Source organism: Linepithema humile, chromosome 2, assembly GCF_040581485.1.
Source record: "Linepithema humile isolate Giens D197 chromosome 2, Lhum_UNIL_v1.0, whole genome shotgun sequence".
Lineage (NCBI taxonomy): Eukaryota > Metazoa > Arthropoda > Insecta > Hymenoptera > Formicidae > Linepithema > Linepithema humile.
In genome coordinates, this window is record NC_090129.1 from 3,794,738 (window position 1) to 3,808,112 (window position 13,375).

The window sequence follows — 13,375 nt, forward strand, 5'->3', positions numbered from 1 at the left end:
AAATTTTAATCTCTGAGAGAATTTTTTGCGCTCTCTTTATAAACAATTTGGATGCAATACAACCATGTTGCTGCAAATAAAATATGTAAATATTTTAAATACAAAAAAAAACTACAAATTAAATATAAAAAAAAATCTATTTTAGTATATTATATAAAATATATATAAAACAGCATTTTTGCTGCTTGTATTTTAGTTGGCATTTTGTGCCTGTAACATAGTTCTTATCACTACACATTTTATCAAGCAGCAATCGCATGGAATACTATGCTCTATCACCTCTGCATCCAACATAATTAATTCCATAATATAATGCCTTGGATTTAACACATCTCTTCTTAATTCCAGTTTGAAAGCAATAGGATCATCTTTCATTACTTCTATATTTTCTGGTAGAACAATTGCAGTTTGCTTCCAATGTGTTACTTCACTATGAGGCCCTGTGGATAGCTCTGAACCATCTGGGAATCCAACTGCAAACCATATGCACATCCCTTGATATCTTCCATCCTTTTTACATACTGATATATAATCTTCTCCACCTAATAGATTTAATTCTTCCACAGAAATACACTTCAAATCCAGCCAAGCAATTAATTTACCTTCCGCCAAAAGATCATCTTGATTTATTTGTAGTACATCTGGCTTTGTAGATTTGAGTTTTCTGTATTCTTTTCCAAAATACCTAAGTAGAAATTAAACATATTACATAGTGAATATGATTTCTGCAATAAATTTGATAAAGGAATCTTTTATCATTATTTTTTAAACTAAAATAAAATTGTTAAATTTATCATAAATTTTTGTGTGTAATGGAATACATAAATTACCTCATACTGACTCCACAAACATCTTCCCAAAAATCATACATAGATGGTAACTGGCATGGTGAAATATATAACTTTGCTATGGATGGAAATAATAAACCATCTTCTTGTAAGAAATTATCTCTTGCAAAAAGTACAGAATCTAGCATTCCTTCGTGTACTAAATAGAAACCCATCCATTCTGAAACAATTATGTCCACTTTTTCCAAGCTGTCTGGAAGAATATCTTCCACTTTACTGTGAATTACTTGAATTATGTTCTGCACATTATTTTCAATCAGCACTTGCTCAATAGCCTCTGCTAAAGCACTTGCTTCTACTGCATAAACTTTTTTTGCACCAGCTTGAGCACAAAAAATTGATAATATGCCTGCAGAGAAAATAATTTTAATAATTTATATATATAAGTAATTAAATAAAAAATTTTAAATAATATCATTTACCTGAACCAGCACCTATATCCATTACAGTTTTACCTTGAAATTTTTCTTTCAAATTAAAAATAGCATTTTTATATGCTAAGACACGCGTTTTGTCATTTAGCATTAATTGATGAATCTAAAAGTATACATAATAAATATATGTAATAAACACTTTGCTATTCAATGCATTTTACTTACATCTAGTTCTTCATAACTCTTAAAATATTGATCCATGATTTATTGATATATAAATAGAGAATGTAAATGCATTTATTTAAAAATTAAATTTATGGAACAATCCACTTTTTTATTTTTGTATTTATTGGATATTTTATATTTCAAATGTGTATGCTTTAGTTTATAATATATATATATTTATTTCCCCAATATGAAATTTCTAACCTCTTTGCACGAGTCTAGTTATAATCATAAGAAATCAGTATCTAGAAAGTAAACTAGTGAGCTATATAACCACTGGAGTAAACCACAGAGTAAAAAATAAATTTCTTGTATAGAAGTGAATAAATACAAATTACTGCACTGAATACTCATGCATTGTGAATTATTTATAATGCATAATTATAATGCAATTTGCAATCTATGATTGTAATTATTGATTCAAGGGAAAATTAACAGTTTTGTTTTCGAAGCTGTATTAAGCTGCATCTATTTATTTGACAAATGTCTAACTAAGGGTGCAATAAATGTCAAACTTATATCAAAGATTGCCTTCACATAAGAAGAGTAAAATTAAAAAATTGAAGAAATACAAAAAAGATGAACAAAATGCAGAACGAAATAAAATGTGTCAAAAAACTTGTATGACAAATTGAAGGTACTTTTTCTATAAAAACAATTTATATGTAAAAATATATCACATTACAATGTTGCAATAGCATCACAGAAAAATTTCTTTTATTTATACTGTGCAAGATATTTATTTACTTGTTTACAGGAAATTTATTTTGCTCAATATAAAAAATAGACCATTATAAATATGCTAAAATAGATAGCATTAAAACTAAGTTAACATTATATACAACACTTATATTTTAATTTTTTGGATTAGGCTTGTTATCATTTAGCACTGCTCCTTTTTCCATCATACGCTTTTTAAATTCCATCTGTTTTTCCATTTGCTTTCTTTTTCTTTCCATTCGTTGCACTTCTTGTGCAGACAACACTAAGAAATTAAAATATTATATTCCACGACTATTTATTTGGAAATGCTTGCAAATAATATTAAATAAATGAATTTCTTTTGTACATTACCTTGTATTGACTTTGATTCAGTTTTTATGTCTGCAGTAGTAGTTTGTACTACTGCCATAACTATTTTTGTCTGATCTGAGGAAGATGGAACAGTTATTTTCGGACTTTGGGTCTTTATAACTGCTTGTGGTTGATTAGCATCAGCTGTTTCACTCTTCACAACAAGTGATCTATTAGAATCTAGATTTATAATAATTTAATATTGAGCATGCATTCGGTACGACTTTATAAATATTATTAGAATAGATACATTGAGAATAATATAAATTTGTTAGTAATAATTATATCTACATACTCATCTATCAGAATCTTTTAATTATTGTCAATTTTGTCCAAATCATTTATTACAATTATAACCAGTTTTTGAATAACAGTTAACTCATTAAGCAACATTGGTCAAAAATTTAATCTTAGATTTATATTATTCTCAGGGCTTTCCTCTTTCATTAGTAACAGACCTGTATTTTGTTCAGAATTTGGTTCTGGACTTTTATGCTTTACTTGTAATAGATAAGAAACGGGTACTATAAAAGGCACTGAAACATTTGATTTTCCTTGAATCTGCTTATTATCTAATGATTGCACTGCTATTTTCTGTACAATACTTGTTTGTTCAGAACTACTTTGTTTTTGTAATTGCTGCACCTCTTTTTCGACTTTTTCTCCAAATGATAATAGAACTCTTTTTAAGGCATTCACGGAAGAACCCTAGATAAATTTAAAAAATTTTATAATTTCTTAATTAAATATAAAGTATCCTACTTATTGTAGTGAATAATACATACAATTCTTGCTTTATGTATTGACAAGCCTTTTGTAGATTCTTCCGCACTATGGTAACCAACATCTTCATGAAAAGTTCCATTCTCCAACCGAACATTCACAAAACTAACGCATCCAACGCAACATTTAGTACCAACAGTGTCAACATAATCTATAATAAATGAGAGAACTGTCATTAGCCTGGTAAAATTTTATTTATTATTAAATGAATATTCTTCAATATATATACTGATAAATAAATATTTATACACTTATATACCTAAGCGTATATATATATATATATATATACCTAAATTCTGACTGACAACAGTGTGACACCATTTGCCTTCTCCAAAAGCTTTATTGGCTGCTGAAATTAAAACACGATGTTCTGCTGCAAAATCAATTAGTTCTGTTTTTTCCGCCTTTTGTGTGCTATTTATCGTAACTTGCTTTGTAGGTGGCTGAGCAATGGAATAATTCATTTTATTACTTTTGCACGGTTGAAAGGTAAATATTGTTCCTATGTTATGAAGCTAGAAGTCATTAGAGGTCAGACGAAAACTACTCACAATTTTGATACATGATAAATAATCATGTCCATTGTACATGTTGTCAGTAAATTCGCGCCAATTTGGCGTCTTTAAATCGCAGATTTCACCGTGTAATAAGCGGGGACACACGAAAAGTGTAGCTGTTAAACAACAAGCGGTATAACCAATCGCAGATGCGGAACCGCGAAACGTACGTTGCCATTTTGAGGTTCAAAGCATAAAGGCTCATTCTACCGAATTGCATAATCGAATAAATCAACCAATAACACGTTTAATATGGAAATAGCATATGACATCTTTTACATTAGATATATACTTTCATATAATTCATATTTTCGATTATTAAATTTTTATAAATATATATAAAAATTCATATAAAGATTTTTTCCCGCGTTTGTGTTGAAATATTTTATCTGTTAATCATCCGTTAAAAAGTCAAACGGACTTCTTCGAAAACGAGTTATTTTAAAAATGTGACGTGTCGTACGTATAATGCACCGGACTGTTTCATCTGATATTACTCGATAAAAGTTATCGTCGAACGTGATTCGTAGGCCACTTTTGCTCACGATTATTATTAATGGGCTCAAGTGAAAGCGCTGCTGTGCCGAAGACGCGTGAAAGCATCTACGTCGATTGATGCGGGAGACGAGTTGCGCGCCCCGTTATCACACTTAATGCAATTAAAGGATTGAAGATGGAACGTATTGTTACAACTGTACGATAGTCTTTTGCGATACGTTGACAATACCCACGAAGCTTGAACGAAACATGAGATTCAACGACAAAGAGCTCGCGGAAGCGAGTTGCGGACCCGCGGATCTCGAAGGGCGTCTGAATCACAAGCGGGCTCATAAGTCAGGTTAGTTTAGTGTGAATATAATTGAATACGTTTTACGCAACGCACAATGAGTCAACTTAACCTGCTACCTGTCATTTGACACGCTCGATCGATTCACTAATATATTCTTTTTATTCGTGTCTATAGTTGTCGATTGTATTCATCGACTCTGTTGAGAGAATATTTACTGAATGTTTATTTAAATATTTAATTAAATAATTATCTCAAGTTTATATGAATAATATATTTAATATAGTGAGAGAATTTAATGTAACAAAAATATTTAATAAAAGAATAAATAATTATAGTCAGTATATCTATGAATAATATATGTAACATTTTGTAGTTTTACTTTCAATATTTAATATTTATTTTTAGTATTTAAAGAAAAATGGTTCAAGCTGAGGTACAATCTGCTGTTTTATTTCAACATCAATGATTTGGGACAGATTGACAGAAGACAACCTGCTGGTGTTATTATTTTGGAGAATTATAGTATCAATATAGACAATTCATCTGAGGGAGCATTTGCATTTAGTATTTCATTTCGTGATGAGCATGAGAAACGGCATGTATTAAGCGGTCGATCAGAATCTCAAGTAGAACAGTGGATTCATGCGCTTAAGCAAGCGAGTTATGAATATTGGAGATCACGCTTAATTATGCTTCAAGAAAGATTGTGCAAGAAAACAGGTAAAGATCCATTACTTATGTATCCTAGAAATCAGGGTGTTGTACGAGATGAGGCTTGGGAATCTGCCTCCAGCTTCAGATCTCATGTACGTTCATTTACAACATCAGTTACATCGTCCACATTGGACACAATAACAAGGGAAGTTAATCTAATAGACCTTTAATACAAAACAAATTAGGATAATTAAATTACATCATTTGCTTTCTGAAATTTGTATTTTAGAGAAACGTGCATAATAGATGCCACATAGTTTATGCCTGTCACTTGAGCAAATTTCAGAACTTCAACCAGCATATAAAGCTTTAATAACATATATAATTTACATGAATCTATGTCGGATAAAATACAAAGAAAAATAGGAACATTAGAGTTAGAAATACATTTACTTTATTAACACAATTATTTTGTTTAATACAACATAATATAGTGTTTTTAATTTTAAAAAGATTAAAAATATGCAAAAAATTGTTTTTTTTTCTAACAAAGCAAAGAATATTACGAAGCACAAGAAAAGACCAACTATGATATCAGTTAAAATAATAATCTAAATAAACTACATAATAAAATAGTATAGAAGCAAAATATAAAGCCATTTGCAAAATATATGCAAGTAATATACAACGATGTAAATAATTTATATTAATTTATAATACTATTAAAAGAAACTACTATAAAAGAAAATTTTGATGTATGAATGTGCTAAATGTATGCTTAGTAATATTTTTTGTTGCTAAGTGTTCCTGTTGGATAGAAGATATTGCACTAGGTACAATTGGTAGGAAGAGAGAAAATTGTGATTGTTTATTTGCCACCCACCGTTTCTACCTCTACGTAAATTCGATAAAGTATTTAACTAATGAATACTCATTTCTATTTGTATAAAATTTGTGTATTAATATTAATCGAAAAATTTTTAATGAAGTAAAATAAGAATGAAGTTTAAATAAAGATATTTTTATAATTTCTGTATATTCTCTATATTCATTATCAAAAGCTTTATGAAAAATTTATACATTCAGGAGTTAATAAATTTTTTCGCATATATACACTATATTTTTAATACAGCATATATGCAATGAAAAAATGTAGTGAAGATAATATTTATTGTATTATGTAATAATAAAATGTTAAATATTTTGATAATATATAAAATTTTTACTAATGTTTGATGCAATTATTTTTTAGCTTGTTTAATAGATTAATATGTTTCTTAAGCTTGCATCACAGATTATACGATTCAAGCATAAACTGGAAATTTGAAATCGACCAATCGGATAATCTCAACTAGGGATTTTTTTCTACTTACAACAGAGAAAAACCTGAGAGGGGCCACGCTGCCGTTTTTTGTACGAACGTTTTACTAGGCCGTACACTAGCGGCGCGTACATTTATTTTACAGCCTGCCTGGAACTACATAGCCACATCCATTTTCCGGGATGGTAAAAGAGTCTTGGTTGGTTCATGTTCGTGTTACATTCATTTTCCGGGATGGCAAAAAAGAGATGCGAACTCAGGTTTCTCTCTTTCGCTTGCAATATTCAACGTGCAGTTGGATACGAGCTTTAGATCCTTCAAAAATACATAACCTATAATCTGCTAGTGTTATTATTTTGTAAACAAAATATAGATTTGCGATATTTGCAAAGATAAGTCGTATAAATGATAAGGAAAAGAACGTTTAGTAAATCAAATGAAGTAGAATTATAAAACCTATGCATTTTGTTTGATTATTCTTTGTTCAAAAAATGGATATTGAATACAAATTTTTGAAAGAAATTGATTGCAAGCAAGGGGCAGTCAGAGCTGTACGATTTAGCGGTAAGGAAGTTATTGTTTATGTTTATTTATGTTTGTTTTATAAATCATGCATGTTAACTTGTAACTTTGTGTTTTAGTCGATGGTTCGTATTGTGTAACATGCGGATCGGATAGGAAGTTGAAGCTATGGAATCCATACAAGTCCGCTACTTTAAAAACATACGGTGGACACGGCGACGAGGTTATGGATGCTTATGCATCCTGCGACAGTAGCCAAATCGTATCTTGCGGATTAGATAAGCTTGTAATTCTTTGGGATGTAGCGACAGGCACGTCTGTGCGCCGCTTCAGAGGACACGCAGGTCCAGTCACAACAGTGAGGTAAACATCATCGATTTGCAGTGAATCTGAAGTTTTGTTATATTTTTAGATGCTCATTGCATAATACTAAAGACTTATGTACAGATTTAGTTGCATTTAATAGTAACAAAACTTGAAACTGTTATATAACTTTCTACAATATTTCTTCTTTAATTTAAGTTCTTTTTACAGCCTAGCTGACTGAGCTTTATGTTTCTTGTTACAACTACAGATTCAATGAGGAATCGTCAATGATAATCTCTGGATCTCGTGATAACAGCGTTATGTGTTGGGATGTACGTTCTAGAGCGCAAGATGCTGTGCAAACATTAAGTGATGCCAAAGATGCCATTTCAAGTATAAGGGTTTCAGATCATGAAATTTTATCTGCTTCTTTTGATGGCAAAGTACGTACTTACGATATACGTGTAGGAGAACTTTGTGCAGATTATATGGGAGGTAAATATCGACAATGAGAAAGTGACAACATATTTGCAAAATGTGTGATTTTATTAATTAAAAAATAAAAATATTTTTCAGATGCAATTACATGCGCCAGTTTTACCAGAGATGGCCAATGTCTGGTTGTCAGTTGTGCAGACGATGTGATCAGATTAATCGACAAGGATACAGGAGAGTTGCTTAGTGAATTTAAAGGACACACTGGAAAAGATCTGTGTCTAGAGTCAAGTGTAGATTGTCATGACACAAAAATTCTTTCTGGCTCGGCAGATGGCAAGTTATGGATCTGGGATCTTGTATCTCAGAAAGTAATTGCAAAACTCTCAGGTTTCAAGCCGACCAAACATCCTACTGTATCTATAAGTGTGCACCCACAGAAGAATTGTTTTTTGGCTTCCAATGGATCTGATATATTGATGTGGAATTGTGCATCTCATACAGATGATGAATAATACTAAGATTTGTAATTATACGACAGTATATATAGGGTAAGTTTTCAAAATAATTTCAAATTATTTTTACAAATTAAAACAAATTAAAGATTTATTTGAGTTTGAACAATGCACAAGAAAATAAATGGTTTGTTTATTATTTAACTGTTTACAAGTTATAAAAAAATATTTACAAAACATTTTAAATGACTTGTATATTTTCTAGGTCTGTAAGTTATCACATATTATAAATGCAAAAGTATTAATAAATACATTTTTGTTTTGTGATAATGCTACACTATACATATATAGCACTGTAATATACATATATGTATTATGATTGAATTTAATTCTAATAATGTGCAAAATATTTCTATAAAAACAAGCCTGGCAGCATTCCTGGCCAGCCAAATATTGACGTCCGTGAGAAGTAAACAACAGCTATAGTAGAAATCCACATGACCGTTGAATAAAAGAATTTTGCGGGAATAACGCCCAATTCGCACACATAGATAAGAGCGCGTATTTATGCAGCTAGGAATGTTGTATGCGTGATCGCAAAAATTTCACGCCGGCGTAAATGTGCGCGGGCGTTTCTCGTCTGCTGTTACAAAAGGAGGGAGAGAAGGTATATGGGTTAGGGTTAAGCTAGGTCATATAACCGCGTCGTCATTCGTACAGTCCGTACGTTTGTACATACGCGTTCGGCGATTCACATGCGTGCGACGTGCGTGAACGTAACTTTCGAGCGTATAAAATTTTGACGCAGGCAAGAGAGGGACGGAACGAGAGGACTCCGCGAGGATTCTGCGCGCGCAGGTGGCGCGATGTTGGTGGCGTCAGAATCACTGCTCGCCGGCGTAGTCTCGTCCGCGAGCACGAGAGAGAGAGAGGAATGACATTTTGCGCCGGGCAGTTAAGCGTGGCAGACAGAAACAGCAGAGAGCGAAAGAAACACAGTGGTGAATTACAATTACACGAAGAATCCGGATATAAACTGATTTCGAGGTTATTTCGCTGGTAAACATTCCAAATTAATAACTTGTCAAAGCAAATATTACTGTTTCTTTTTTATAATGAATAAAAATTGAGAAAATATAAATGGAATTTTCGCATTCTGAACGTTGCATAAGCAGAATTATGTGATACTTCTATAGTTTCTATTAAAAAGTTGAAGATCAAGGAAACTTAAAAGCATGAATTGAAACCGCAATGAGATTAAATATGAATATCATAAACAAATGACAATTTGACAATTTTACAATTGCATAGCAATATGTATAGCGTAAACGCGCTTTTCCGCGTAATTTTGACAATTGAATCTAGCAGTTTTAAATCATGCTTCGAGCAACATTCTGCGAATTTTATTTTCAATATATTTTTTTGTAAATAAAATAAAGGTTGAGCTTTGGAGACTGTGCCGAGGGCGCTACATACACACGACCGCATGACGATTCGTCCCTGCTGGATCGACATAACGAGTAAGAGAGAGAAATAGAAAGACAAGGGAAGACGCATGAAGGTGTTCGCACACGGGGCGGGCCGGTCAGTCTCACTACTAGACGGAGATAAAATTTTTGGCCGCACGAGAAAGACAGTAAGTGACAAAAGGGAGAAAAAAACAATCTAAAGCAAAGAAAACCCAGGTGAACGAGAAACATAAACAAATAAGCAAGAGTGAGCGAATCGACTGGCTCGGTTTCGCGGATATCGACGGAGGCTGCTGGACCGCGTGGTCTTGCGAGGCTCCTGTGACTATCTCGTCCCGTTCGGGTTGTTATTGTTGTTGATCGATATCCCATGAGAGGGACAGGTAGCAAAAGCTAGAGAAAGAGAGTGTCAGAGAGTCGGAGAGAGAGACATAATCGACAAGAGCAAGAGGAGCGACGAGAGAAGAAACTATCGTTACGGTGAGAGGAAGTGGAAGCGAGAGAGAGAGAGAGAGGTTGGCAACGGTGGTGGTGCCGCCGCGCCGCGCTGCGCTGGGTGGCGGTGGTTGGTGGTGGTAGTGGTGGTGCGCCGTGACACACGCAGTGGTGGTAACGAAGGCACGAAGGACACGACCGTGAGAAGAAAGAAGGGTTGTTATGGGGCGAGGAGACTGCCATTGCGTGCTGCTGCTCGTCGCGTTGACCGCGCTGGCAGCCGCGAATGCCTTCTCCACTGACAGTAAGTACCCGCATACTCTACTCCACCGTGAAATATTTTCGGAGCGACGATCGAGTGGGAGGGTTGGCGGGTGGGAGAGCGCGGGGAGAAGCTGCTCCTGAAGCCTGGCCCCGTGCGACCCAGCTTCACTGGTCCAGCCTTGCCGCGATTCTTCGGAATCCGCGGCTCATTTTCGAGCTTTTCGCCTCGATGAACTCGTTCGCGATGCATCGCGGCGCTCTTCCGTCGAATTTTTCAGTCAACAACTCGATTCACTTTTCCGTCACCGTGTCCCTCGTCCGTCCTCCCCCTTTCCTTTCGTAGGTGCGTCGATAAGAGGCTGATCTTGAAAGCGGGCGATCAAACGCGAGTTCCGAGATCACGCACTGCTCCGCCGAGAGCGGATTACTTGTCACGCATTGTTGGTTAGATATCGGGATGGGATAATTCGTTTATTTACGACCGTTGTCGAACGTGTCGCTGTATTAACTGTCAACATCGTTATTATCTGACGTCACGCGAGACGCGCGGTAATAGCACCGTAGAATCGCGCTGTAATCTGAAAAAGACTGTCCTCGCCGTGGAAACCCTTTAAAAAATACGTCGGCGGGGCCGCGGGACGAGGATTTCATGGCGGCCATTCTCACCCTAAGCTCATCTCCGAAATTTCCTCTCCGGAAGCGCATCGCGCGAATATCGATACATAGTATAAGCTGAATTTTAAAAATCACGCTACAATCGATTGCGTTATATTGTTATATCGCATATTTTTTATCTCAAATTTTAACGTCTATAAAGTAAATCTGGATTGTTAAAAAAAAAATAGAGAAAAAGAAATGATTGGTTCATTCGCATATTCGAGGGAATGCAGTGCGTCGAGATTTTCACGTGCTCTCGTTCCGTCGCGTTGAATCGCTCGCAGCATCCCTCCACGGGGATGAGCGTCCAAAAGAGCATCACGGCGAGGACGTTCGATTTGACCGGCGCGATGATGCACATTATATAAGCCCGATAAGCGCGCGACATCGTCTCGTCTTGTCAATGGCGTGCACACTTGCTTTCCTTTCATTGTCTCTTTGTGTACGTTTCTACCTCGTCGAGGCGAGTTGTATATACACAGATGTTAACTTGGTTCGAAAATCGAATAAAGGTAATCGAAATCGCTTTGATGTAATACGGACAATAAGATAATTCCGTATTTACGCATCGCGCGCGATAAGCGGGAGCAAAACGAGTCGCTCGTATTGTCAAAACCTATTTTTCGATACAATATCATGACATCATAATCCAATATAAAAAAAATAATTACGAAAGTGAATTCGATTTAAAATACAATACGGATTATGACGTTTTAAAGGTAAAAAATTCTATAAATTGTTTGTTACGTTGAACGCCGAGGTAAATTGAATTTTTTTTTTTTTTTTTGTGTACCGACACTCGTGTTCGATAGTGTATTTGGTAAAATATTCCAAAAACTCCCCTTTTGGCCGTCCTCCATTAATAAATGAACGTATATTCAATCGACATGTGTCCTACATTTACTAAATGGGGCGAGAATGGACCGTATAATAGTTGATCGAGAGATACAGTTATCTATTAATATTATTATTGAACCATGAATAAGAGAGAATCTTTGACGCGCTTTATAAATCCGTTTCATTGAGTACAAGTTTTCACATTCATAGAAGTTAATTTATTAATGTACAATTCGAGAAAGAATTTTACATCATTTTTCACATTCGACGTCACGGCTGCGATGTGGATCAATTTTTTTTTTTTTTTTTCAATTCAGCAAAGTATGTTATCTCCAAATATTGAATTTCTTTATCCCATATCTCGCGCTAAACGCAATATCGCAACGCTTTAACGTTGCACTTCTCGTCTAGACTAATTGGCCGTTTATCCGATATCGGTCGACTTAATAATTTAACGGCCAGCACAATTCGATTTAGCGGAAACATTTGCACTTAACGGAACGGGATGGCGATAATAATCTATGTTTATCATCAGATATGAAGATTACGATGAAGTGCGCCATGAACAATCCTAAAAAAACGTAATTCCTTTACCTCAGCGCATTTCGCGCCGAATTAAAGCTTTTAATCCCTCATCGTCGTCACGCTGAATTATGACGTCAGAAGCGGAATATCATATGAGCTTTTTATGCGCTATTGAAATTAGTTTCTTCTTTTTGCATGTCACGAGTCGTATGTGACGCAACAAATTTGTGAAATGTTATGACTTCTTTTTGTCTCGCAGATTAATGGATGGCTGTAAACTTTCAAGATTTATTTTCACTGAAAAATTGAATTATTTGTTCGTTTATTCGCGAATGATAAAAGTTCTCGAGAGTTTTTTATTTTATTAATAATATTAAACGAGCGGCGGCACGCGAAAAACTGATTTATCTCGGCGTAGAATGCACATGGAAGAAAAAATTTCATGATTTATCGCTTCTGACGACGTCGGAATAAATTCGATGTAAAGTGCAGCGAGCGGGAACCTTAAATGTATCTTTGAAGTCGGAGTTTTGTATGCGGAGGTGGAGAGTTATCTCGCGCGAACATTTGTCAACAAAATCGCGCCGCACTCTCGCTCGCCTTCGCGCGAAAGTTCGTCGGTTACATTTGTTTCGCGGGCAGCAGCGGACACGCGTTGGACAAACTGTCGGATTTAGCGCGGGTTCGCGAAATTTGTTTTCGCCGGAAGACGCGCGCACGCCCACGCTTCGTCAGTGCATTCGCGAATTGCGATTAGCGTAATGATTTTTCCGGCCAGTCCACGCAATCTGCAAAATATAGAATACACGTCTGATTGCACGTTTGTCCGGCCGGTTCTCCGAGA

General features: G+C 34.9%; 5 protein-coding genes across 11 annotated transcripts in view; 3 read left to right on the forward strand and 2 right to left on the reverse strand.

Annotated features, from left to right (window-relative positions):
• Positions 1-118: 118 nt before the first annotated feature.
• Art8 (Arginine methyltransferase 8) lies at positions 119-2,079 on the reverse strand. Its single transcript, XM_012369979.2, has 4 exons — positions 1,448-2,079; positions 1,271-1,385; positions 831-1,197; positions 119-685 (listed from the first exon to the last, which is right to left on the reverse strand). The coding sequence occupies exons 1-4, from the start codon at positions 1,481-1,483 to the stop codon at positions 193-195; spliced, it is 1,011 nt and encodes a 336-aa protein (XP_012225402.2). The 5' UTR covers positions 1,484-2,079; the 3' UTR covers positions 119-192.
• A 65-nt stretch (positions 2,080-2,144) lies between these two features.
• Positions 2,145-3,993, reverse strand: LOC105673837 (DNA repair protein RAD52 homolog). 2 transcript variants are annotated; one of them, XM_067350488.1, is made up of 6 exons: positions 3,856-3,993; positions 3,594-3,775; positions 3,307-3,455; positions 2,980-3,229; positions 2,522-2,701; positions 2,145-2,432 (listed from the first exon to the last, which is right to left on the reverse strand). In XM_067350488.1, the coding sequence occupies exons 1-6, from the start codon at positions 3,885-3,887 to the stop codon at positions 2,302-2,304; spliced, it is 924 nt and encodes a 307-aa protein (XP_067206589.1). In that variant the 5' UTR covers positions 3,888-3,993; the 3' UTR covers positions 2,145-2,301. The 2 variants fall into 2 exon arrangements, with proteins under 2 accessions (XP_067206589.1, XP_067206590.1); XM_067350489.1 differs by having other exon boundaries at positions 3,594-3,747; positions 3,856-3,990.
• Positions 3,994-4,563: 570 nt separating this feature from the next.
• LOC105673970 (pleckstrin homology domain-containing family J member 1-like) lies at positions 4,564-6,341 on the forward strand. Its single transcript, XM_012369981.2, has 2 exons — positions 4,564-4,699; positions 5,057-6,341. The coding sequence occupies exons 1-2, from the start codon at positions 4,609-4,611 to the stop codon at positions 5,533-5,535; spliced, it is 570 nt and encodes a 189-aa protein (XP_012225404.1). The 5' UTR covers positions 4,564-4,608; the 3' UTR covers positions 5,536-6,341.
• A 482-nt stretch (positions 6,342-6,823) lies between these two features.
• On the forward strand, positions 6,824-10,008 carry LOC105673918 (WD repeat domain-containing protein 83). 4 transcript variants are annotated; one of them, XR_010888759.1, is made up of 6 exons: positions 6,824-7,190; positions 7,268-7,511; positions 7,723-7,949; positions 8,031-8,440; positions 8,770-9,403; positions 9,784-10,008. XR_010888759.1 is itself a non-coding variant. In XM_012369908.2 (5 exons), the coding sequence occupies exons 1-4, from the start codon at positions 7,118-7,120 to the stop codon at positions 8,402-8,404; spliced, it is 918 nt and encodes a 305-aa protein (XP_012225331.1). In that variant the 5' UTR covers positions 6,824-7,117; the 3' UTR covers positions 8,405-8,440; positions 8,610-8,674. The 4 variants fall into 4 exon arrangements, 2 of the variants coding, with proteins under 2 accessions (XP_012225331.1, XP_067206591.1); XR_010888760.1 differs by having other exon boundaries at positions 9,153-9,403; XM_012369908.2 differs by lacking the exons at positions 8,770-9,403; positions 9,784-10,008 and adding an exon at positions 8,610-8,674.
• A 153-nt stretch (positions 10,009-10,161) lies between these two features.
• Positions 10,162-13,375, forward strand: part of LOC105673917 (very low-density lipoprotein receptor-like) — a 32,471-nt gene continuing 29,257 nt past the window's right edge. For all 3 annotated transcript variants that reach the window (XM_012369903.2, XM_012369902.2, XM_012369904.2), the window contains exon 1: positions 10,162-10,552. In XM_012369903.2, coding sequence (XP_012225326.1) covers positions 10,471-10,552 — 82 coding nt within the window. In that variant the 5' untranslated portion in view covers positions 10,162-10,470. The remainder of the gene's footprint in view (positions 10,553-13,375) is intronic.